Source organism: Oratosquilla oratoria, chromosome 18 (assembly GCF_046742065.1).
Source record: "Oratosquilla oratoria isolate Oo_2021 chromosome 18, ASM4674206v1, whole genome shotgun sequence".
NCBI classification, from domain to species: Eukaryota; Metazoa; Arthropoda; class Malacostraca; order Stomatopoda; family Squillidae; genus Oratosquilla; species Oratosquilla oratoria.
Genome location: NC_134794.1, coordinates 2472484 through 2498020, shown reverse-complemented (window position 1 = coordinate 2498020; position 25537 = coordinate 2472484). Strand labels below are relative to the sequence as shown.

At 38.6% G+C, this 25537-nt stretch overlaps 1 protein-coding gene across 5 annotated transcripts in view; it reads left to right on the top strand.

Moving 5' to 3' along the window:
* Positions 1-578: 578 nt before the first annotated feature.
* LOC143034978 (phosphatidylserine lipase ABHD16A) overlaps positions 579-25537 on the top strand; it is a 33962-nt gene continuing 9003 nt past the window's right edge. Inside the window, exons 1-16 of one of the 5 annotated variants that reach the window (XR_012967280.1) lie at positions 579-735; positions 2842-2898; positions 3051-3155; positions 3734-3868; positions 4525-4595; positions 6521-6696; positions 7858-7975; positions 8476-8520; positions 8615-8756; positions 8979-9131; positions 9437-9633; positions 11529-11662; positions 13781-13926; positions 19001-19105; positions 22579-22778; positions 25008-25369. Coding sequence is in view for 3 of the 5 variants with exons in the window: in XM_076201336.1 (XP_076057451.1) it covers positions 655-735; positions 2842-2898; positions 3051-3155; positions 3734-3868; positions 4525-4595; positions 6521-6696; positions 7858-7975; positions 8476-8520; positions 8615-8756; positions 8979-9131; positions 9437-9633; positions 11529-11662; positions 13781-13926; positions 19001-19105; positions 25008-25022 (1680 nt within the window). In the remaining 2 variants the exon portion in view is untranslated. Of the gene's footprint in view, positions 736-2841; positions 2899-3050; positions 3156-3733; positions 3869-4524; positions 4596-6520; positions 6697-7857; positions 7976-8475; positions 8521-8614; positions 8757-8978; positions 9132-9436; positions 9634-11528; positions 11663-13780; positions 13927-19000; positions 19106-22578; positions 22779-25007; positions 25370-25537 lie in introns of those variants that run through there. The other 4 variants (XR_012967281.1, XM_076201336.1, XM_076201337.1 and 1 more) reach the window with 4 other exon arrangements.

Below are 25537 nucleotides of genomic sequence, written 5' to 3'. Positions count from 1 at the left end.
AGTGGAGGGGAGTGGAGTGTATTTAGGGATGGAATGGATGGGAATATTTTTTATGCTTTTTTCTTTTTGGCTACCTCCCTTGCAAGTGGGAAAACTTTTGTTATATATATGTATGTATATAGATATATGTGAACACATTTTCACTGAGAATCACGTCATCACCGTAGCACTGCTATGACAATTTCGATTCGTGTGAAATTCTTTTAAAACTAAGTAATTTGTACTCATAAATAAGGTTAAAAACTTCTGATGACATTATTCGGTCTTCAATTACAAATTATGCATGCTTTATGAATTCGGTTATATAATACATAAAATGTAAATGGGTAACCACTGAAATAAGCGCCTAATGTTTACATCTCAAAGACGAACTGTCGTAGGAACTGAATAACATAAATATAGGATGCGTATTGTAGACAAGAGTATAATAAAATTCAAAACACATTAGTTTGAAAAAATAATATATGTTGTTATACTTCATAATATTTATTCGTAAAATTATAATATGATAAATGTTTTATCATAAGATAAAATATACTTTCCAAATACTTTTTTGTATACTGTAAGTTTATCAACATTACTTCTATCGATGACATCCTTGGCAACCCGTGATATCCGTCACTAAGCCAAGACCAAGTTTTGGCAGTGAAAACAATGATTTCGCTATGGAGTTGCATCGTAGGGCCTCGAGTATACCGGCTTTATGAAGTCATTACTGCAGCAAATGAAACTGAGGTGAGCTTCAGGGAGAAAAAGAAAGGGTTATAGAAGTCAACAAACAATGGCAACGAAATATCCAATATTTAGATGTTGCTTGAATAACATCTATTACATCTAACATATTTTATTGCCTTGGATAAAGTTAGATTGGGTGTTAATTAGGAGTATATAGACCATGATATTGTTAGTGGTAGTGGTATTCATAAATTTATTTCTTGAGTTTCTTGCCATATGTCACAAGAATGACATTGTGTAGGTCATGGTACTCGTTGTTTAGTAGGTTGGTATGTACACAAAAAGAAAAACCTCTCAACCAGTAGTTGGAGGAGGTCGTCAAATAACAATGAGTATCAATCCTAAATTTTTTATATATGATAGTTAAGTGTATGAGGTTAAGATATTAAGTTAGATACAAAGGTTCACCAATACTCTTTGTGACTGACTTATACTTATACTTATTAAATTTTAAGAAATTAAGGATAATGTAGAAAAATATCCTCATTAGTCATATAAGTGCTTGTCATTAATTAACCACATAGATCATTAATCTGCCCTCATTTGGAATATGCTGTTTCCATATATTTTTTTAATCTGTAGAGATTGGGAAGGGCACATTAATGAGCAAAAGAATTTATATCTTAAATATAAATATCATCTAAAGCATTTAAACCAGAAGAACAAATAATACAGGTCTTCAAGATTGTAAAATTAATTTTTGTTATCATGCTGACCAAATGAGAAAAAATAGCCTCATTCTGGCAGGACATAAATTCACTCAAAAAGTAGGAAGAAATAATTAAAAAACACACCCGACACTGTCAGTGAACAAAATGAATTTCCAGTTGAGGTAACAGTGATATACAATTCAAAGTTTTAAGATTTAATTGGGTAAACACCTAAGCAATATGTTATGATATTATTTTCTTTTCTTGATTATTTGCTCATTTGTGTGCTTGTTCTAAAGATATTTGTGTATACAACTTCATTATGGGCTGAAAGTTCTTCTGGTGGTATGTTTTCCCATTGTAATCCCTTATAATTTGCTTTATATCTAGGTATAAATCTGCAGACTTCTAAATGTTGAAACTAGTTAAGATACATGCTCAAGCTGTATTTATGCAACTTATAGGTATCAGCAGGTTTACAAGACTGAGGTAGAACTTAGTCATTCTATCTCTGCTCAATAAGCTACCCACCACTTGTAGCCCACAACATGCCTATATAAACAAATACACACAAATATACACACCCATAAATACACATATAGTTTTCCATATAGATGCATGAATATGTGGAATAGCTTAGAAGGTGATATAGCCCAAGCTCAAACAATACATGAGTTCAAATCTAAATATGATAATTGGAAATCGAAGATATATATTAAGTTGGAACAGTACTTAAATTTGACTCTAGGTATGTTAGAGAATTAGAGAACAGGAGACGGGACCCCATGAGCATTGCACCTTTCTTGTATACCACAATTAGGTAAATACAATTAAGTAAACACAGTTAGGTAAAGAAAGACAGCTACAGAAGAGACCTGAAAAAGAATAGCTTCTTACATAGAGTGATTGATGTGTGGAACAAACTGAATGGAGAAACAGTGAATGCCAAAACTATACACGATTTTAAGAATAAACTGGATGTGGAGAGATACGAAAATGGGTCACTACGAGCATAGGTCTCGTCCTGTAAAATACAACTAGGTAAATACACACACGCATACTAGGTATGATGAATTGGAGAATAGGAGATGGGACCCAATGAGAAAGGCTTCCTTTTTGTATACTACAGTGAAGTAAATACACGCACAAAATTGCACACAAAATAAGGACTCTAAACTGTTCTTCACCTGACACCCTTGAACAGTACCCTAACCAAGAAATTTCCTCCCATGACAAACAAGAACCACTATAGTATGATGTGTGTTTAGGGGACCACCTAGCAATAAAGAGTTCCAACGCAGAATAGGCTCAACCACATAATTAAATTACCCCAAATGCACTCCCCACGTAGAAAACATAGAACACCTCATCCACCACACAATACATCACCCATATTCTTATGGGCATTGTCACTCAAAAGCATTTCTTTACTGAATGAAATAATTTTAATTTTCAGAGTCAAAGCTACACTCCAAACACCTTTGAAAAATGTGGCAATCAAATAATGCAAGGGGTGAGTCAACATTGTTGTCATGCTATTATTTTAGTAAAGTTTGTGGACAAATAAACAAATAAGTATCTTGTTGAGAAGCTGATTTATTGAAATATTACTAGACTAATAGATGTCGGTTCAAAATCATTTTGTGTATTAATTTCAAATTCTAGATCAATATAATGTGGAATATTGGTCTCTACACTTCACCACTCATAGTCACCTACCTATGGAGAAGAGAGTACTTCTGCTTAATGGGATGTGTTTCTGTTGTGAAGGTAAGTGGTTTTTATATTATTTGTAAAGAGGTTACCATATGTGGTTGAGAACACAATCTTGTGTATATTTCTTTGCGTCATTACTTGCAGCAAAGATCGAGGGGATGGCGGTTCGAATCCTGCCACCAGCGAAGTTGAACCAAGAGCATGGTTCATTAAATTCCACACTACAAAGCCCTCTGTGAGGGGCACCGTCCTAGCCTTCTGATAGAGGGGAGTTTGTGACGTTAAACCATATCATCATCATCGTCTTTCTTATGAACTACTCCTTTTGATAAAGTGATCAGATAGTGCTCTTGAAGGATAAGTGATGATGTGCAAATGTTTCCTCAAGTTTTACTGGTTAGACACCCACAGCCCCATAGTTTTAGTACCTAAAAATCCTTAGTAATGATTTTACTAGACCTAGATTAAACTTTGTCATAATCCTGTTCATATGTTTTAGTTCAAAATTACATCAGTCTTTGATCTCTCATGATTTCAGTGCCCATGTTTCTGATTCTGTGAAGTGAATTTAGCTGAAGAAGCCTTGTTCTCTGTATTTGCATTATGAACTGTGACTTGGTTTTCACTTGCAGTTCGGCATGGGAATTGGTTTGTTGATGGTGGTTGCCCTTGCTTTGAGAGGTCTTGGCCGAAACACCAATTCACAGTACACAACATTCCTCAAGAAACTTAACGAAGCACAGGCGAACTACAACTCCTCAAACAAAGTAAGTTGACTTACCTTCTGCATTAATAACCTTTACACTAATAAAAGCTGCTTGTTGGCTGAGTGGGTTAGAGCGTCGCTACTCGTGGCAAAATTTAAGGTGATGGCAGTGAGTTGGATCAAGAGCGTGGTTCATTAAATTCCACGCTACAAACTTCTCTGTAAGGGGGCCTGTCCAAGCCCTCTGATTTTAGGAGTTTGCGATGTTCAACTGAATCATTGTATCATTGCGTGTAAATGGATACCATGGAGATGAATAAAATAGTCTGGGTACAACCAGAATAAAAGCATAAATGATGCTCAAGAGGGTATGAGTAAACTGAGATATGGTATAACACCTTTACTACTGAGGGATTACTATAAAAATAAGTGAATCAGGTGACAGCCATTATTGAGGAAAAAGTGCTCTCTGGTTTTGGAAGAAGTTAATCATATGCTCACTCATGCTTCATGACATCTAGGTAGGCATCATCGTATCAAAGAGGTTAATGTCCCGTCAGTTTATATTTATAGAAGAAGTTAATACCCCATTAATTTATATTTAATTCACAACCATTCTCCGCTCACATTTTATATTTGTTTTTGAAAGAGATGAAGTTGTGACTATGCAATACCATCCCTAGCACTTTTACTACATGTGTATCTATTTCTTTTCAGTTGGCCTTATCCAAATACGACTGCGACTTTTGGGCTTGGCCAGCAGATTTCTACTGGAATGAAGTTGAAGGGTAAGATTTCACTAAAGTGTATACTGGTCCACCTCTGTTGGGAAAGAGACTTTGTCATGCATTGTATATCTGTGGTTAGGTTTTATTAATGTGAAAAAGTTTAGATTTATATGTAAAGTATACATAGATATACTAAAGGCTTTTTTCCCCATTACAAGGGAGGTAGCCAAAAAACAAAGACATAGAAACCACTCCCACCTATTCCGTCCCCATCACGCTCCACTCCCACCTATTCCGTCCCCATCACGCTCCACTCCCACCTATTCCGTCCCCATCACGCTCCACTTCCCTCCACTCTCTTCCCTCCCTCTTAACTTGGCACCTCCTCCACTCCGCACCCATCCGAAACCCTTTCATAGCCCCCCCCCCTTCTCTTAGCACCTCATGGATGAAGGGTCATCATCCCTGTCATCCACCACATCGCTTCAGTCAAAAGCAATGCAGTAAGGCACAGCACCTGTACAGCAGGGCCTGACAACCAGGGCTGATTTATTTCCACCTTGTCTTTGTATGGCAACCCTCCCCCTCATCCACTCTGAAAATTCGCAGAGAAGATAGTGTCATTTCTTCATCCATTTACGTCCACTGCGCTGAATGGCCTACCGGCTCTGGCGCTTGTCCTTCAAGCCAAAAATTCCATAAATCAAATCAAATCAATCATTTACATCCACTGTCTTTTCTGTCCTCGTCCTTGCTTGACAGACATTCCTCTTGCGTTCAGTATCTCCTTTTACCCAATCCATCAGGAAACTCGTTGGCTGAGCGGGTTAGGACATCATTACTTGTGGCAAAAGTCGAGGGGGATGGCAGTTCGAACCCTGCCACTGGTGAAGTTGAACCAAGCAAGGGCATTATGGTTCATTCAATTCCACACTATAAAGTTCTCTGTGAGGGGCACCATCTTAGCCTTCTGATACGGGGAAGTTTGTGACATTAAATCATATCAGGGGCAGACTGGCAATTAGGACATTTGGTCAATGCCCAGTGGGCCGGTTCTGTGGTGCCCAAGTGGGTTGGTACAAGGGCCAACTCCACTTGGGGAAAAGCTTTATTTATCTATTTTTCAACAGTTTAATGATTATAGATATTATATAAAATAGTCAATTATGTTCCTACATAGGCCTAGAAATACCCCTAAAATTGCTTTAGTTCGCTTCACTTGCCACACGCCCCCTCTCACACAGCTGCTCTGAGTGAAAAATGCCCGGGGCGCTTTAACATCCCAGTCCGCCCCTGCTATCCATCCACCTCTTTCTTGGTCTTCCTCACAAGTTTGCTCCATCCACTTCTGCTTTCTTCTTCTTCTTCTTCTTCTTCTTCTTCTTCTGCTTTCTTCTTCTTCTTCTTCTTCTTCTTCTTCTTCTTCTTCTTCTTCTTCTTCTTCTTCTTCTTCTTCTTCTTCTTCTTCTTCTTCTTCTTCTTCTTCTTCTTCTTCTTCTTCTTCTTCTTCTTCTTCTTCTTCTTCTTCTTCTTCTGCTTTCTTCTTCTTCTTCTTCTTCTTCTTCTTCTTCTTCTTCTTCTTCTTCTTCTTCTTCTTCTTCTTCTTCTTCTTCTTCTTCTTCTTCTCACACATTCTTTCCATATACTAGAACCACATTAGCACTCTTTGATTTACCCTATGTGACATCTCTTTCCATTGATTACTCTGCCTCATCTCCACATTTCTCACACTATCCATCCTTGTAACAACCTCCATACTACTCAAAAATGCTTCATCTCAAACATGATTAGGCACTTCCCTTTTGCTTCCTTCAAATTCCAAGTCTTCAGTCCATTAAACAATCTCACCAGTCTTACCTTCTGCCCTGACTGTGGGCCTGAATGTGTATTTGCCCAGAGATATTTTATTTACATCAAAGTGAAAGATATTTCTAAGGAAATGAATAGTTTCGTGGGATAACAAACTTTTTTCCCCATTTTTGTAGTGAGGATTCAAAGCCGAGAGTGTATGTTGACCGAAATACTCGGAGTGGAAGGACAGGTGGAGCAATACGGAAGCTGATTACACTGCCCTGTCATATTGCTGCCTGGTGTGTTGCTCACCTTTTTGGTCGTCATCTCATGTATCCTGGGTCAATCCAACTTCTTCAGGTCGCCATGGGTAAGCTGTCTAATTATTTTGAGTAAATGAGAGACCAAGGAGCCGTATTTGGTAAATTTGTATATTTTGATATGAAAAAAAATGTCATCTCTGCCGTCAACATCTAATTGTTGCCCACATTTACTCATCCACAAAATGCTTAGGTGTGTGTGTATTTACCTAGTTGTATTACACGGGAAGGGGAGCTATGCTCGTGGTGACCCGTTTGTGTATCTTTCAGCATCAAGTTTTTTCCTTGAAATCTTGAATAGTATTTGCACACACTGTTTCTTTATCTAAGATATTCCAGATATCCAGCATTTTGTGTGGGAAGCTATTCTTTTTCCTATCTCTTTTATAGTTGTCCCTTTTGAGTTTCTTTTCACGACCTTATGTTTTCCTATTGTCATTTTTTAGTAAATCATCCCTATCAAGGATTTCCATTCCTTTCGTGATTCTAAATATAGTCAGTAGATCACCTCTTTCTCTTCTCTGCTCCAGTGCTGGTAGTTCCAATTTCGATAATCTTTGTTCCTATGTTAATTTGGAAAGAGCTGGTGTCAACTTTGTTGTTGCTCTCTGTATTCTACCTAGTTTCCTTATATTCTTTTCAATACTGGGTGTACATAGTGTTGCTGCGTATTCCAGTTTTGGTCTTATCAATGTAACTAATATTTTTTTTATCATTCCTTCATCCAAGTAATCAAATGCCACTTTCATTGACCTTGGTAGGTTGTATGTGTGTGTGTGTGTGTATGTATATATATATATATATATATATATATATACATATATGTATAATGTATATATATATATTTATATATATATATATACATACATACATACATACATACATACATACATACATATACCAAGGCTTTTTCCCCCTTACGAGGGAAGTAGCCAAAAAGGAAAAGGCATAAAATCATTCCCACCCATTCCATCCCTGAATACACTCCACACCCCTCCACCCTCCCTCCTATCTTATACCAATGGCTTTTTCCACCTTATAAGGGAGGTAGACAAAAACAAAGTCATGGTGGCACGAACGTGGGTGGTGGAAGGAGAAGAGCCCCATGTCCACCTGGAGGTGCAGTGTCATCTTTATATATAAGGCTAATAAAAAATTGTGATTTCTTTATGCATGTCATCTTTTTATAATCACCTCTTATGCATTGGCAGATCCCTATCTTCAAGCGGGTAGAGAAAAGCTCGTGAAGGAATTTAGTGGTACTCGTGGAAAGCTAGTAGCAAGAGACGGCAACAGCATAGACACCATGTTTGTTGACAGACGTAAAAGGTTTGTTGCTTATGTATTATTCAAGATTTGCTTATAGTTATAATACATATACATACATATACCAAGGGCTTTTTCTCCCTTACAAGGGAGGTAGCCAAAGTCAAATCCACTCCTACCCATTTCATCCTCATATACTCCACTCCCTTCCATTTTATCCCCATAAACTCCACTCCCATTTACCACCCCTCCCTCCCCCTTTTCTTGGTTCCTCCTGGATGATGGGTCATCCCTGCATCTTGCCCACTACCCTGGGGCAGAAGCAATGCAGCAAGACACAGCACATCCACAGCAAGACCGTTTTGTTTTAATCATTAATTCATTTAATCATGCACACAGACACACACCTATATATGTATGTGTGTGTTTGTGTATATACATTCATACATACATACATACAGAAAGGTTTGTACATATAATGTAAATATATTGAATTAGAAAAAGAATTGGCTGAATTTTAATAATGAAATGAAACAACTGTGAAATTTTGTCTATTAAAACAGATTTAAATCTTCAAAGAAGTTGTTACCCAGTTTAAAGGAAATGGGGTGAGAACATTTAGAATTTGAGATTGTTAGTGGACAAATTCATATTGCATATTTTGAACTTGTTCATTGTTTAACTACTTGTTTGATTCGACAGTACTGCACATACACACGGGTCAATATTGGTAGTGTGCTGTGAAGGTAATGCTGGCTTTTATGAAGTCGGTAATATGATGACGCCCTTAGAAGCTGGGTACTCCGTACTTGGATGGAACCATCCCGGGTTTGCAGGCAGTACAGTAAGTAGTTGTCAATATTAATTATTTGTAGTATCAGCTGGACTTTTTATATACTCTGAATTATATTTGGTTGTTTTTAATTGGTTAGAATTAGATCATTGTCATGATAAGTAATGCAGTATCAGAAGGTAATCTTAACATGGTCATTTATGGTTTGGTGTGACTTGAATATGATTATTTTTCAATTAGTTCACATTAATTTTTATTCTTCATTATTTCAAGGGTACACCTTTCCCAGTGCAAGAACAAAATGCAATAGACGTAGTGATGCAGTATGCAATACACAAACTCAACTTCACACCAGAGAACATAGTCATCTATGCTTGGAGCATTGGAGGTTATGTGGGAACATGGGCTGCAATGAACTATCCTCAGGTATTGGCCAACTTTTGTATTATACATACATACATGTACCAAAGTTTTTTTTTTCCGCCTTACAAGGGAGGTGGCCACATACTCCACTCTCATTTACCATCTCTCCTCCTGGATGACGAGTCATCCCTGCATCCCCAAATGTCGATTATTATACATAATCTTGTTTTATGCATGTAAGGATGTTCTCCTGAGAATGATAACATCACCTGATATTAGTAAGAACTCTTTAATTGTGACATATTTATTGCATTCATGTGTGTGCTGATTTTTACTTGCTCACATTGAAATACCGACGATTCTTACAGATCCGTGGGCTTGTCCTGGATGCCACATTTGATGATGTTCTTCCACTTGCAATACCCCGAATGCCTGGGTGGATGAGTGGGCTAGTGGTCACAACCATCAGAGAACATCTTAACCTCTGTAATGCAGACCAGCTCAGCCGTTACCCAGGACCCGTCACAATTATAAGACGCACAAAAGATGAAATCATTACAACACAGTAAGAATCCCAAAGATTAATCTTTATTTGAAGTGAATGTGAATGTGGTGGTGATGGGTGGTTTGAAGGTGAGGCTAAAAGATAAGACAGTGGACGTCAGTGTAATTGGAAAATAAGGTGTGCCTGGAATGAATGAAAGTGCTCATAGAGAGAATGTAGAAGATGCATAATTCAAGAGAATTGTGCATAAGTATACTTGGGTTAGAGTGGTTAGTGGTGAAGTATTTGATAGAACATTAATAGATTATATAATGATGCTCAAGAGTGAATGTGGAAGAGTAGTTGGTGTCATTGTGTTGAGAGAGTGGTGAAATGTCTGATCATCTGGTGGAATGAAGATTGACAGTGGATGATGATGATGATGATTTGGTTTAACACCACGAACTCCCCCTTATCAAGAGGCTAGGATGATGCCCCTTACAGAGGACTTTGTAGAATGGAATTTAATGAACCATGCTCTTGGTCCAACTCACTGGCAGCAGGGGATGAAAGGTGGGAAAGAAGGAAAAGGGAGGGAAGCACTGAAGTACTGGTAGTGGTCAGAATAATAAAGGGAAAGAATTTGAGTATGAGGAGATTCTGAGGAATGTGTGTAATGTATTGAAAGATCAGAGTAAAAGTAGCGGAAAACAAGAATGGGCAAGTTTTAAGCAGATGGTCTAGTAGTGTGCAGAAGTGGTATACAGGATGAGGTGAATGAGTGGAAGCAGAAGAAAGGGTAATGAAGGAATTGAGCAGTGAATTCAATATTATATATGCCTTTTTAGACCCACAAATATTACATTTTCATACACTAAGATTACTTTAAATAATTTCGTGATTATGGCCATGCATACATACATATACCAAAGGCTTTTTCCCCCTACACGGGGGGGTAGCCAAAAAAGAAAAAGGCATAGAAACCACTCCCACCCATTCCATTTCCTATACAGATGCTCCTCTACTTACGTTCATTCGTTTTACGTTTGAACTGACTGTAAAAAAAAAATGTAAAAAAAAAATTTTTTTGAGTGAATTTTTTAGTTTAGCGCGCTCTCCGTAGTTCAAACGATACTTGCGCATGATGCTGCGTCCATTGTTTACATTGCACAAACGACAAACTGAACATGCCTTGCCTCCTCCTCCTCCTCCTCCTCCTCCCCCCCTCCTCCTCCTCCTCCCCTCCTCCTCCTCCACCATCTCAATTTATGTTGCTTGAATTTAATTTATTTGAAATTAATGTTATTATTTTACAATGTTATGTGTATAATTAATGATTTAGGGGTGTTTTATAAGATACGGTAATAGAATTTACGGATGTATAGTACAGTAACAACTTACGTTCATTTTCAACTTACGTTTGGCTGTTCGGAACGTAACTAAAACGTAAGTTGAGGAGCGTCTGTATATTCCACTCCCCTCCACCCTCCTCCCTCCCTCTTATCTTGGCACCTCCTGGATGACGGGTCATCCCTGCATCCTGTCCACTGCCCTGGGTCAGAAGCAGTGTCACAAGACACAGCACATCCACAGCAATGCCACTTCATAAATTCGGCGACCCCCCCTCTCCGTCCCCTCATGCAGAAAAGGAGAAGACGGGGAGAAATCCCTTCAGGCTGCATCAAATTTTTTCTCATACATACTTCCTCACCCCTCATCCCCCACCCACTCCCCCTCATGCATCACAGCATCATCTATACACAACCCCTCTCCATTCACCCCATAGTATTCAATAAGAATTGTAATTAAAAATATGCTTTATATGTTATTGTATCTCAACATCCTGGGGTTACTTTAAGTCATTCATTGAATATTGTGGCCATGGTATTCATTAGCAGTTGTGATTGAAAATATGTCGTCATAACTGCATTGATGGAATTTGTATTGATTATGATATTTTGTATTTTTCAATGCAGAGAGTTTGTACTGGCCAGCAATCGTGGCAACGATCTCTTGATCAAACTTCTTCGCTCCCGCTATCCTAAGCTCATGTCTTCAGGGGCTGTTGAGGTCCTAACACAGTGGCTTGCAGAAGAACCTGTGGAGCAAGGTATGTCATGTGTTTTGATGTTCCTCAGGTCTGAGAAGGAGTGGCAGGTCAATCTTGTCAAATCTAATGTCAGCCATAAAAAGAAGACAAGTGGAACTTCATGTTTCTCTTGTATTGGTCAACATTATTTACACAATCCCCTTGCAGTTTTTCAGCAGTATACTAACATACCAAAGGCCTTTTCCCACTTATAATGGGGTTGCTGGTTTGAAGCTTTCACCCACTTCATACACATCAAATGCCATTTAATGCCCCTGCCATCTCACCATATCATGGATGAAGGGTCATCACCCCCCCCCCCACTACCACCACTGCACTGCAGAGGTTAAAGGCAATGCAGTGAGTACATACATACATATACCAAAGGCTTTTTCCCCCTTACAAGGGAGGTAGCCAAATAACAAAGGCATAGAAACCAGTGAGACAGTAGTATATTGTTGATAAACATTCTCTCAAGTGAAATCAGATGGAAAGTGAGTAGGAAAAGGGGAGAATGTGAGGAAAATGATGCATGAATAATGTTGTGCAAAGAGAAGTGGAAGATTTTGAGCAAGATGGCTGTGTTTGAGGATAGAAGAAAAATTGAAGAAAATTACTTAATGTGGATCCTCTCATAGGAGTAGGGGGAACTTCTTTCTGACTGTAAAGTGGTGAAAGTGAAATTGAAATGTGTAAGGAAGACAAACTAGAAAGAGACAGCATGAACAAGATAAAGTTGTTGAGATGCATAATGGGTACATGCAGGAGATGGTCCCGTATTCACCAAGTTGTATTTTACAGGAAGGGGAGCTATGTTCGTGGTGTCCCGCCTTTGTATCTTGCTGTGTCTAGTTTGCTCTTAAATTTGTGAATGGTTTTTGCACACACCACTGTTTCGTCCAGTTTGTTCCAAGTGTCCACCCCTCTGTGTGGAAAACTGTTCTTCTTCAGATCTCTTCTATAACCCTCTTTTTTGAGTTTCTTTCCATGTCCTCTTGTGTTTCTCTTGTCCTAATTTAACAAGTCCTCTCTATCGAGTATTTCTGTGCCCTTCATGTTTTTATAGATGGTCAGTAGGTCTCCTCTCTCTCTTCTTTGTTCCAAAGTCGGTAACTCCAGTGTAACCAGTCTCTCTTCATTTGACAAGTTTGAAAGTGCTGGAAGCAATGATGAGCACTTGCACATAGTAGGCATCAGTGAGAATAGTCTTTATGCCACTTAACTTGCTACATTGCTTCTGATCCAGGGCAGTAGGCGAGATGCAGGGATGGCCCGTCATCTACGAGGAGCCAAGAAAAGAGGGAGAAAGGGGGATGGATGGGAGTGGAGTATGTGGGTACAAGAGGAATGTCTGTTGAGCAGGAAAGGGAGAAGGAAAAAGATAGTTGTGAGTGGAGAGTGGTTTTGAACAGATGATGATTAGATGTGGCCCAAAGGGTTTCTTCTTGTCTGTTTTGTAATTTCTAGAATGGATGAAAATGGAAGGTTACCATGTAACTAAGTGGTAGTAAATTAGCTGTAGCTATTGGGCCCTGCTGTGGAGGCACTATGTCTTGCTGCACTGCTTCTGACCTGAGCAGTAGGCAGGGTATGGAGATGACCCATCATCCCTAAGGAGCTAAGGGAAAAGGAACAATAAATGGGTGTGGAGGAAGCTCGCTGACAGAGCGGGTTAGGGCGTCGTTACTTGCGGCGAAGGACAAGGGTATGGCGGTTCGAATCCTGCCACCAGCGAAGTTGAACCAAGGGCATGGTTCATTAAATTCCACACTACAAAGTCCTCTGTGAGGGGCACCGTCCTCGCCTTCTGATAGGGAGGGAGTTCGTGACGTTAAACCATATCGGAATGGGTGAGAGGTAGGCGTATGCATTGGTAAGTCCACCCACCTTATAATGGGGGGAAAGACATTTTGGTATATGTTCATACATACTTACATACGTACATACATATACTACCGACTTTTTCCCCCTTACAAGGGAGGTAGCCAAAGTCAAAGGCACAAATCCACTCCCACCCATTTCATCCCCACATACTCCACTCCCATTCACCACCCCTCCCTCCCTCTTCATATATGTTCATATGAAGAATAATTAATTGTGTATATAATCACATTGTAATTTATGTGTTTTCTTTGACAGCCTCTCTTGTTAGTAAATGGGCAGTTGACTCGGATTATTGTCAGACACTCTTGAACTCTTACATTGACGAGCACTCCGCCTCCATACCCATGCAAATTGGAGAAGACCTTGAAGAGGAAGAAAAGACTCGCATGGTCTTGTTTTTGGTAAGAACGAATTGGTGTTGAATGAAAATGGATTTCTCTCTCTCTATTTCTCTTGCTATCTATCTTTCTATCTCTCTTTTTCTCTCTATTTTTATCTCTGTATCTCTCTCTCTCTCTCTCTCTCTCTTTTTCTCCCTCTCTCCCTATATAAATGGCTTGTTTTATATGAACATTGGGTGAACATTTCTGATTTGTCAAGGTTCTAGCATATTGAGGTGTGTTTAAGTGCTTTAGGGAACATAGGAAGTGCTTATAGGTGAACGTGTCATAAAAGTTGTTCAATTTCTCTGGTGAACTTATGTATACTTACCCTTTCCAATAGAGTATTATTGCATACTAAATTGTTTTAGTAACATGTATAAGTTTCGTGTATTATGATTATTATTATTTTATTTATTTATTTTATTTTATTTTATTTTATTTTTATGATGGTATCTGTGATCATTGAAGTATCCATAGACATAGGTAATCAGCCTACTATGTAGGAAATGAAAGATTAGAGTCTTGGGAACAACTTGACAAAATAAAATTTCCTCTTACTCTCTTTTATTTTTTCTATGATTTTTTCATTTTGAATAGTAGAAACTTTAGTGAAAATCTGCTAGGATAAATGAAACAAAAAAATTAAGTTACAGTTTCCTTTATTTTTTTTTTTTCTTTCTTGCCAAATTAAAGAATGACTATTTCTCTTCACAAATTCAAAAGAATGAATAAAATTGGACAAAAAGAAACAGATATGGCTATACATGCATGACTTACCCACACCAGACACCTCAGAAATACAAATCTTTTCCTACGCAGATGACATAACAATCACATGCACACATCGTAACACAGACAAAGCTGCAGAAATAATCCAGCCATACCTTGATACACTCAACACATGGTTCATCACAAACAGACTCAAAATAGCTCCAACCAAATCTACAGCAACACTTCTCACCAACTGGACAAAAGAACACAAATACATACCTCATCTCTACATCAACAACCCTCTAATACTGCACACAAACACACCGAAAATTCTTGGTGTAACATACGATACATCCATGTCTTTCAAACAACACATCACAAACATAAAAAACAAATGCACACCTAGACTTAACGCACTTAAGTCAATCGCTGGAACAACATTTGGACAAAACAAAGAAACTAATACTACAGTATACAAACAATGCACACGCTCAGTGATGAATTATGCCAGTCCCACATGGGCCCCTAATCTCACTAAAACAAACAACGACACCTTTCAGACCATACAAAACAAAGCTCTGAAGACAACTTCAGGCTGCACAAATACAACACCTACAGACCATTTACACCATGAAACAAAAATCCTCAAAGTCAAGGACCACCTCGACATGAGAGGCACACAAACACTTGCCGCAGCCACCACAAACACATCACACCTGCTACACTACATAGCAGAACACCCACACACACCAAGAAACATTAAAACAACACCCAAAGACCTGTATCACACACAGATACTCTCTTCTCTTCCTCCACAACCACCAAATACCAGCCTCCGGAAACATATTCATAATCATATCACTCACCGCTCCATTAACACACTGAAAGACAACACACTGCTGCATGCCAGACCCCCTGATATCCACCCTTCTGAATCACAGCCCGAAGGGATATCTCCCCGTCTTCTCCTTTTATGCATGGGGGGACGGAGAGTGGGGGGTTGCCGATTTAATGAAGCGGCCTTGCTGTGGATGTGCTGTGTCTTGCGACACTGCTTCTGACCCAGGGCATTGGACAAGGTGCAGGGATGACCTGTCATCTAGGAGGTGCTAAGATAAGAGAGAGGATGGAGGGGTGTGGAGTGTATTCAGGGGTGGAATGGGTGGGAATGATTTCATGCCTTTTCCTTTTTGGCTACCTCCCTTGTAAGGGGGAAAAAGCTTTGGTATATCCATAATATAAAATACATACATATGTACCTATATATAAAATACATACATATATGTATGTATGTATTTTATATATAAGAAAAGAAACAGAATTGAGCTGTAATATTTGGTCGAAGTGTTACCACCATCATAGAGAATCTTTTGAAATGCTTACCTGTTGGTAAAATCAAGGTCCATGTAGACTGGTCAGCCAGCCGAGTGGGCCGAGCGCGGGCGAGGAGGGGTGATGACGTCATCTATGCCACACCTCCCAGCCACTCACAGTACTGACTTGAACTTGACCACCCTCCTGTTATCTCTTTCCCCCCTTTTTTTAACTGCATTATGTATTACCAACATGCATTACTAATTAGATGAACACTTGGAATATTAAAAGGTCTATTGTAAGCACAAATATATTCATAGTAATTATGGCAAACAGTAGTCATAATACAAAGAAAAATTAAGTTCACACCATTCATAATGTTAGCATAAATATTCAATATTTGTTATTGAATATAAACCACTTAATCATAACATAAACAACAAAGGAAAACAGGTAACATGGTCCTAGTGAAAAAGTAAACTATATCATTCATGTGGTCAGTTTCATTAGCTTTCTGTTTTGACCTTTGCATGACTTATGTTTTTTCTTATTTGTCTTAATGTTATTATTTGGATTCCTAGTTCTCAAGTACACAGATATTTTGGCAAAAAAAAATATATGACATCATGAGGTACATCAAGTCCAACATTTTCTAATTCACGAACAAGTGTTTTCAAGCACTCTTTTCCTTCCTTGAGACTGTCACCGTATATTACTTTAAATGTTTCTCTCATAGTTGTTAATTGGGAAAAGAAGGTGTCAGCATGAGCATACAATCCACCTCTGTTTACTTCATCAATCCATGTTTTAGCCATGGCGGTAGGCCTACAGTCACTTGCTTTGTGGCACAAGTGAGGATATTTTGTGTTAAATTTTTTATCAATATAACCACCAATGTATTTGAGAGATTCTTCTTTTATATGTGCGTGGATTGCTCTCTGTGGAATAGAAACTGAGATTACACAGACTCTTAGGTTTTCATCAATGTTATCATACTCATAATTTACATCTGGCCCAACATCCAAATCTTTGAAGCAGAGACTAGTAATATACATTCTGATGCCAACTGCCTCTCATCAAAACATGAAACTTCATTTTCCCTTTTCTCAAGTTTAGTTTTATTTGACAAACAGTCAAAATTTGCTGCAGTTGTATTTGGTTTCTGAGCAATAAGTGTAACGTCTTTTCCTAGGAGTAAGTGTTTGAGGCGATATTTAAAAGTTACAGAATTTTGATGGTCGTATGTTCCTCGCATTTGCCGTTTACACCCAAATAAATGCTCTAGGCTGTCTTGATTTAGATTTCTAGTTAAAATATATTCAAGATTGAAAGACTTTTGCAGCATTCTGTACAGTCCTATGTATTGCTCAGAAACCAAATACAACTGCAGCAAATTTTGACTGTTTGTCAAATAAAACTAAACTTGAGAAAAGGGAAAATGAAGTTTCATGTTTTGATTAGAGGCAGTTGGCATCAGAACTGTACATTACTTGTCTCTGCTTCAAAGATTTGGATATTGGGCGAGATGTAAATTATGAGTATGATGACATTGATGAAAACCTAAGAGACTGTGTAATCTCAGTTTCTAATCCACAGAAAGCAATCCACGTACTTATAGAAGAAGAACCTCTCAAATACATTGGTGATTATATTGTTAAAAGAATTAACACAACATATCCTCACTTATGCCACAAACCAAGTGACTGTAGGCCTACCGCCATGGCTAAAACATGGATTGTATGCTCCTGCTGACACCTTCTTTTCTCAGTTAACAACTATGAGAGAAACATTTAAAGTAATACACGGTGACAGTCTCAAGGAAGGAAAAGAGTGCTTGAAAACACTTGTTCGTGAATTAGAAAATGTTGGACTTGATGTACCTCGTGATGTCATATAATTTTTTGCCAAAATATCTGTGTACTTTAGAATTAGGAATCTAAATAATAACAATACAAATAAGAAAAAACATAAGTCATGCAAAGGTCAAAACAGAAAGCTAGTGAAACTGACCACATAAATGATATGCAGTTTACTTTTTCACTAGGACCATGTTACCTGTTTTCCTTTGTTGTTTATGTTATGATTAAGTGGTTTATATTCAATAACAAATATTGAATATTTATGCTAACATTATGAATGGTGTGAACTTAATTTTTCTTTGTATTGTGACTACTGTTTGCCATAATTACTATGAATATATTTGTGCTTACAATAGACCCTTTAATATTCCAAGTGTTCATCTAATTAGTAATGCATGTAGGTAATATGTAATGCAGTTAAAAAAGGAGGGGAGGGGAAGAGATATCAGGCTCCTAGGGTGGTCAAGTTCAAGTCAGTATACTGTGAGTGGCTGGGAGGTGTGGTGTGGATGATGTCATCACCCCTCCTCGCCCATGTTCGGCCCGCTCGGCTGGCTGACCTGTCTACATGGACCTTGGGTAAAATAAAAGATGATGATACGATCACGTGTGTGACTGGTAGGCTACAAAGCAACATCCTCTCTCTTCCAGCTTTGAAAAGACACTGAGATGCGGAGAAGCACTGCTGACAATGTAGGGTTGGGCAAATTGCCAGATATCTCCATAAATATTAATAACATTAAAAAAAACAGAACTGGCTATCGAAATTTTGACTTTATTTCAATATACAGAATGCTTTTTCATGCAGTGGAGTTGCCAGAGGTCGCCAAAAATTTATCTATTTTATTTTATATATAAGGAATTGAGCTGTAATATTTGATCGAAGTGTTACCACCATTATAGAGAATCTCTTGAAATATTTACCTAAAATTCGTTCATTTTCCAGAATTTTTCGAGTTTTTGCGCCCCACGTTCCCTTGGGCTAATGTTACCTAGTTGCAGTGCTGGACTGTTAGGGTTATGTAATTTACATAAACGTGTGTGCTTTGGGGTTGAATTTCATGTGTGGGATGGGCCCATGGTTACATAGATATGTGCATATGTAGAATTTCTATTGGATTGATGTACACGACTACAGCATTAATCAAATAATAGAGTATGTTTGGATCAGTATATTCCTTCTAATGCTTGTTTCCAACTTTTTACAGGCTAGTAAATATTTAGTAGACTTTGTTAGTGGTCACAACACACCACTGGAGGTACGTTTCTTCCGAGTACCTTGGACGCCCATAGCAGATACGTCTTATGTTCAGGTATGCTAACACTGCTATGCACTTTTCTTTATGGGAAGTTTTGATGAGGAATATGGATCTCTCTGTCTGTATACCAAGAGCTTTTTCTCCCATGTAAGGGAGGTAGCCAAGGAACATTGAAGTCAAAGTTAAATTTTGTAGATATGCTTCAGTTTAAAAAAAAATTGTGATTTTATTCAGTTAATGGACATCACTCTAATGAAAGGGCTAAGGAAATTCATTCCTCCATAACTGATTTTGAAGAGTCTTATTAGAACCTACCATGAACATCTTGTTTGCCTTTGTTGTATACTTTTGTGATATGACTGAGTTTTGGATAATGTGTTGTTAGAGGTAGTTTCATCAATTAAATACTTCAGTGGCTTCAGGTAATCTGAGCATTAACATGAAAACCCATGTTTTATGATGCAAGGCTGAAAATGTTTTGATGAAAGAAATGGCACACTGTATGGGATGAAGTGAGAATGCCATTCACTTCCTTGTTGCTGTTGCCATACCACCAAGGAAACCTGCCACCAGGAGGCCAAGGAAGACTTGTAAGGCAACTGACCACCTCCTCAGGCATGAGACCACAAAGGATTCCAAGCAATTAAAGATGTCATCCCAACTTGCTGCAGGGAATTTTAGAAAGAACCATTACAGTATTGGCTACAGATAGCACTGGCCATGTATGGTAACAAGGAGGCAGTGAATGGCACTCTAATCGCATCCAGATGAAACCGCAGCACCAGCAGGAAAATATTAAGAATTAATAGGGTTCATACCAGGAGTGCATGTGACTAAATCTATTCACTGTGAGTGTAGATAATGCTAAGGCAGCAAGTAAATGCATGTGAATGTGTCAGGTGGATGACCAATGTCATACATACAGTGATTTTTATAGATCACTTGACAGGGTCACCACATGCAAAAAAGGTAATGCTTTTATGCATTGTTGTCGATGGCATGTATTCTATATTTTGTGTGGACATTTCTCTGGCTTTAGTGGTAAGAGAAGGGGAGTGCTTGTTGGTTGTCAGCTCTGTTTATATCAAAAGGTGAAGGAAATACAGTCAAAGTTGACAAAGAGAAAGGTCTTGAGTTTGGTCTGAAGGCTGAATGTCAGTCCCTCAGGGTTGCGTCGTCAGATGGAGTCGTGAGGGTGTTTGCAGGTTTTGAAGACAGATGGCAGGGTGATGATTTTGTCTGACATCTGTGTCTTGGGACCATTGCATCCAGGTACCTGTTGTTGGTTCCTTCTACTCTTTCTCCCAATCCTTTAGATATTCCAATCCATTTACGAATCCTGTCATTCATCACAATCAATCAATGAATCTGTTGACTTTTATTTTATTTTTTATTTATTTGTATATTTATTATTATTATTTTTATTTAATTTTTTATTAATTTTTTATTTGATTTTATATATATATATATATATATTTCTCTCTCTCTCTCTCTCTCTCTCTCTCTCTCTCTCTCTCTCTCTCTCCAAGGCCTGTGGCCTTCAGGAAACCACCTTACTGGATTTATCCACAACCTATGCAAATCCTTTTATGTGACCAAACTCTTCCTTCAGTGTTCCAGTTTCATGAATAATTATCAGTTACCAGGTATCTTTTGTTTCCTGTGTGCCCCATTTTCTTCCCATGCAAAATATGTATACCATCCTTGTGTTCTTGGATACCTCTTGGGTACCAATGTTACCTTACTGTTTAACACGATACTTTTCAGATTTTTTCCATACCACACTCATTCATAACCTCTGCAGACCCTCTGCTTGTTACAAGAAAAAACATTCACCAGTGATGAATAGGAAATAAAAGGTTGACATGGGTTGTTGCCTCCCCCCAAAAAAAAAAAAATCCAAAATGCAGAGGTTCTATCATTTTTACATCACAACTATTATGATTTAGTTATGCAGTTTTTTTTTTTTTTTTTTTTTTTTTTTTTTTTTTTTTTTTTTCTTTTTTTTTTTTTTTTTTTTTTTTTTTTTTTTTTTTTTTCTTTTCTTTTCTTTTCTTCTTCTGTTCTTAGGTTTTGATGTCTTGCTTGGTTTAATGTCAGGGCTAGGATGAATGGTCTTTAAGGACTTTTTGAGTTGGGGAATTTAATGTGGTATGCCCATGCCTATGTCACTGTCAGGTAGGTTTAATCTGCCTCCATGAAGCTCACTGTCTGAGCGGGTTAGGTTGTCGTTACTTGCGGCAAAGGTTGAGGTGAGGGTGGTTTGAATCCTGCCACCGGCGAAGTTGAACCAAGGGCAGGGTTCATTTAATTCCACGCTACAAAGCCCTCTGTGAGGGGCACTGTCCTAGCCTCCCGATAGGGGGAGGGGGGAGTGTGTGACGTTAAACCATATCATCATCATCATGCCTGACCTCTGTCCAAAATAATGATACTTTAAGCCACTCTGTCAGTGAGCATTCCTTTCTTAGATTTTACTGACTAGACACCTACAGCCCCATACTAGTGATCCTTGAGGCTACCCGTAGATTTGTACAGGAAGAAATGTTGGGTTGCTGTCTGTGTTGTCGTAGTATATTTATCTAATTGTAGTATACAGGGAAAGGAGCAGTACTTGTCAGGTCCCATCTCCTACTCTCCAGTTTGTCGTCACGATCACGATCACGAATCCCTTAACCCCCCGGGGTCGTAGGGGCACTGCATCGATGAACAATTCACCAGTGACCTCCATCTTTCACGGTCGTGGGCAAGGGCCTGGGTCTCTGCAAAGTTCTTCCCTGTCCATTCTGTGATATTTGTCGTACCTAGCCTCAAATTCATGTATTTTACATAGTTGTATTTACCTAGTTGTATTATACCGGAAGGGAGCTATGCTCGTAGTGACCCGTCTTTGTAGCTTTCAGCATCAAGTTTGTTCTTAAATTCTTGTATAGTATTTGCACACACTGTTGCCTCATCCAATTGATTCCAAATATCCACCACTGTGTGGGAAGCTATTCTTTTTCAGTTCTCTTCTATAACTATTCTTTTTGAGTTTCTTTTCGTGTCCTCTTGTTTTTCTCATGTCCCACTTTAATCAATCAATTGCTACTGGTTAATAGGAGGGGAGTAGGAGAGCATTTGCTGGTTGTTAGCTCTCTTTGTGGGAAAAAAAGGAAGAAAAATAGTAAATGTTGAGATATTTTGGACCCAGTCTAGAAACCCAAGTGCTAGCTTGAGGATGTTTATTTTTGAAGAGGCATGGTGGGAAATGATTTTCCCCACCATCCATCATGCAGGAACATGCAGGTACCCATTTTTGGTCCCCATGATATTTTTTCTAATTTTGCCCGAGAAAATGTAGGTGTTACCTAGAAAGTTGCATCCCTTCAGTCCTGCATAGGAAACCAGAGGTAAGTTTTCTTTTTCTTTTTTTATTCTTTATTTTTTGCAATGGCTAGCCACTTCATAGTGGTCTATATTTTCATGTCGACATGTTAAGCATGTATAGAAGCTTTTTACAGCTTGGTAATTCAAATATTTTTCAGAAATGTTAGACACTACACTTTAGTAAGATGGAAGCTATACTGCACTCTACAGATAACAGATTTTGCTACACAAATGAGAAATTGTTTCTACATACACAAAAAAGTAGTGATGATAGCATATAAAGTTAGGAGCCTATGCCAGGAAGCACCCATGTATAACCAAAGTCTTCGCCATTCACCAAAGTGCTTGGACAGCCAAGGTAAGTAGTTTTCATCGGTAGTTGTGTAGAATTTAATTTTTTGGTTATTGAACCAGCCGCTGTAATGTGTTCTGTGCTTCTGGGATCAGTGAGGGTGCCTGTTCATGATGGTTCTGCAGGATAGGTAGTGGAGAAAAGCATCTTCTTCTCGTCTTCTCCATCCTTGGCTTCACCCCTAGGTACAGTACTACCTCTCATTAACGGACTAAAAGGGGGGTAACGGTGTCTGTTGATGTGAATAATCCGTTGATTTGGAGTGGTTTTTGGGTGGCATAGTGATTGCACAGCACTAAACAACAGCACCAAAAACACAGCAAACACAGCTAATTAATGTCTGTTAATGAGATGTAGTACTGTACTCTGTTTCTGGACCTTGGCCAATATATATATATTTTTTCCCACGACTTTTTTAATAGGGGGAGCTAACAACTGTCAGACACTCCCCTCTTTCTACAGGCTAGGGATGTGGTCACAACCCTACATTCATCCAAATTGGTATTAATTTTATGTTCCTTAGTTTTGAACATAATCACTTAAAGAATTTTTTTTATTTTCATTAAATCTCTGATTCATATCAGGAGTGGCCACAGTGGTGGTGACTGGCCACTTGTGGATACTAGTCCAGTTACTATTCCCATTTTATGCATAGGGACTGACAACAGGTACTTGCATAAAGTGGTTATGCGAAGAGAACAATATATTTCAGCTGCATGAGGGGACGGAGAAGGGGGGGGGGTCGCCGAATTTATGAAGCGGCCTTGCTGTGGATGTGCTGTGTCTTGCGACACTGCTTCTGACCCAGGGCAGTGGACAGGATGCAGGGATGACCCGTCATCCAGTAGGTGCCAAGATAAGAGGGAGGGAGGAGGGTGGAGTGGAGTGGAATATATGGGAAATGAAATGGGTGTGAGTGATTTCTATGCCTTTTTCTTTTTGGCTACCCCCCATGTAAGGGGGAAAAAGCCTTTGGTATATGTATCTATGTATGTATGGAGAGTTTTGGGAGAAATGTAAATGTTGTGGTGTTGGGAGATCTTAATGCTGGAATAGAAGATGAGCTGGTAGATGGAGTAATAGGAAGATCCATAAGATGGTTATGTGAGGAGAACAATAAATTTCAGAGAGTGTACGGAGAGCTGTGGGAGAAATATAAATTTTGTGGCATTGGGAGATCTTAATGTTAGAATAGAAGATGAGCTGGTAGATGGAGTAGTAGGAAGATATAGGGTGGCAGAAAGGAATGATTGCACAAGGGTGTTGTATGTGTACTGTAGTATATTTAAAGGGATCAGTTGATTAAGTGTAGTTGGTAAAGCAGATGGATGTTAATTTAAAGGATTAGGAATGGAAAAGCAGTGTGGGTTTAGGAAAGGAAGAGGGTGTACAGATGAAATTTCCATTGATATATGAGAATTTTTTGGTAAATGGTTAGGACGTCTTTTTGGTTTTTATGGAGTTGGAGATGTATAGCAGAGTTGAAAGTGAGGCACTATGGAATGTGTTGCTTAGTATGGGGTAGAGGGAAGTCCGTTGAAGGCAGTAAAAAAAAAAAAAAAAAAAAAAATTGAAATAAAAATGCAAAAATAGGGAATGAAGAGAACTGAGTGATTTATTGTAAAGGTGAAGCTACTCTAGGGTTGTGTAATGTCACCGCGTTTGTTTAATGTGCATTTGAATGAGGTGGTGAGGGAGTGATACAAGGGTGCTTGGTAGGGGTTTAAAGCTGGTAAGTGAGAGTGGTAAGAAGTGGGAAGTGAGCCAGTTGTTGTTTGTGGATGACATTGTGCTTGTAGCTAAGTCGGAGAATAGACTGAAGCAATTGGTGGCAGTGTTGAGAGGGTGTGTAAGAGGAGAAAGCTGAAAGTAAACATGTGAGATGATGTGTTCTTGGGGTCTATTAGAATATAACAGTAGACAGATGGAATAAATTACAAGGAGTGACAAACAATAGGTTCCTGCAGGTCCATACACAATCCTGGTGGTTGAGAAGGAACATGAAATAGATATTGGATGTCACACATATCTCTACTGTCTGGTTTTCTGCATCTGCTGCTGCTTTTGATTCCATCCATACTACTGCTGCTTTGTATTTTTTCTTGTGTTATCCTGTGCATCTTCTAGGATTCATATGGTCATAGTTATTGTGATTACAATGTGACAAAAGCATAATTTTTCTAATATACAAAACCATTTCCATCTCAGGCTAACACATTTCAATTCTTCTTACAGTTTCAGACTACATGAATAAGAGGAAGTACTCTTATCTACCTAAGCTCTTGTGTCCTACCCTACATTCACATCATCTTTCACTTAGGGGCAAACTTTCAGCCCCATCTTGGCCTCGTTATGGACCAAAAGTTTCCCCCTTGGTACGCTGTTCCATTTCTCGTCTTCACTTGCACCTTGACCTCCTCCTGAGAAAGGCGAGGGTTCCTCCATTGCCATAGGGATGGTTGTGATGATGATGGTGATAATTGTATGTATATTTGTGTAAGACAATAAAATAATATATTGTACAACTTTCTGTATTTATATTATTCAACCCACCCCACTCCCGAAAAAAGTAAATAAAATAATGTGGTCATACCAAGCAATGTTGCGTGAGCTACGTATGTAAAGAGTGAAGGATGAGAGTGATCATAATTGCTACATGTACAATTCCCAGCACTAATGAGTACAGTGCAGGAATAATTGTACAAGAGGCAGCTGAGCTTGTGTACAGTAATATAAGGAAATGTATGGGCTGTTGTACACATTCT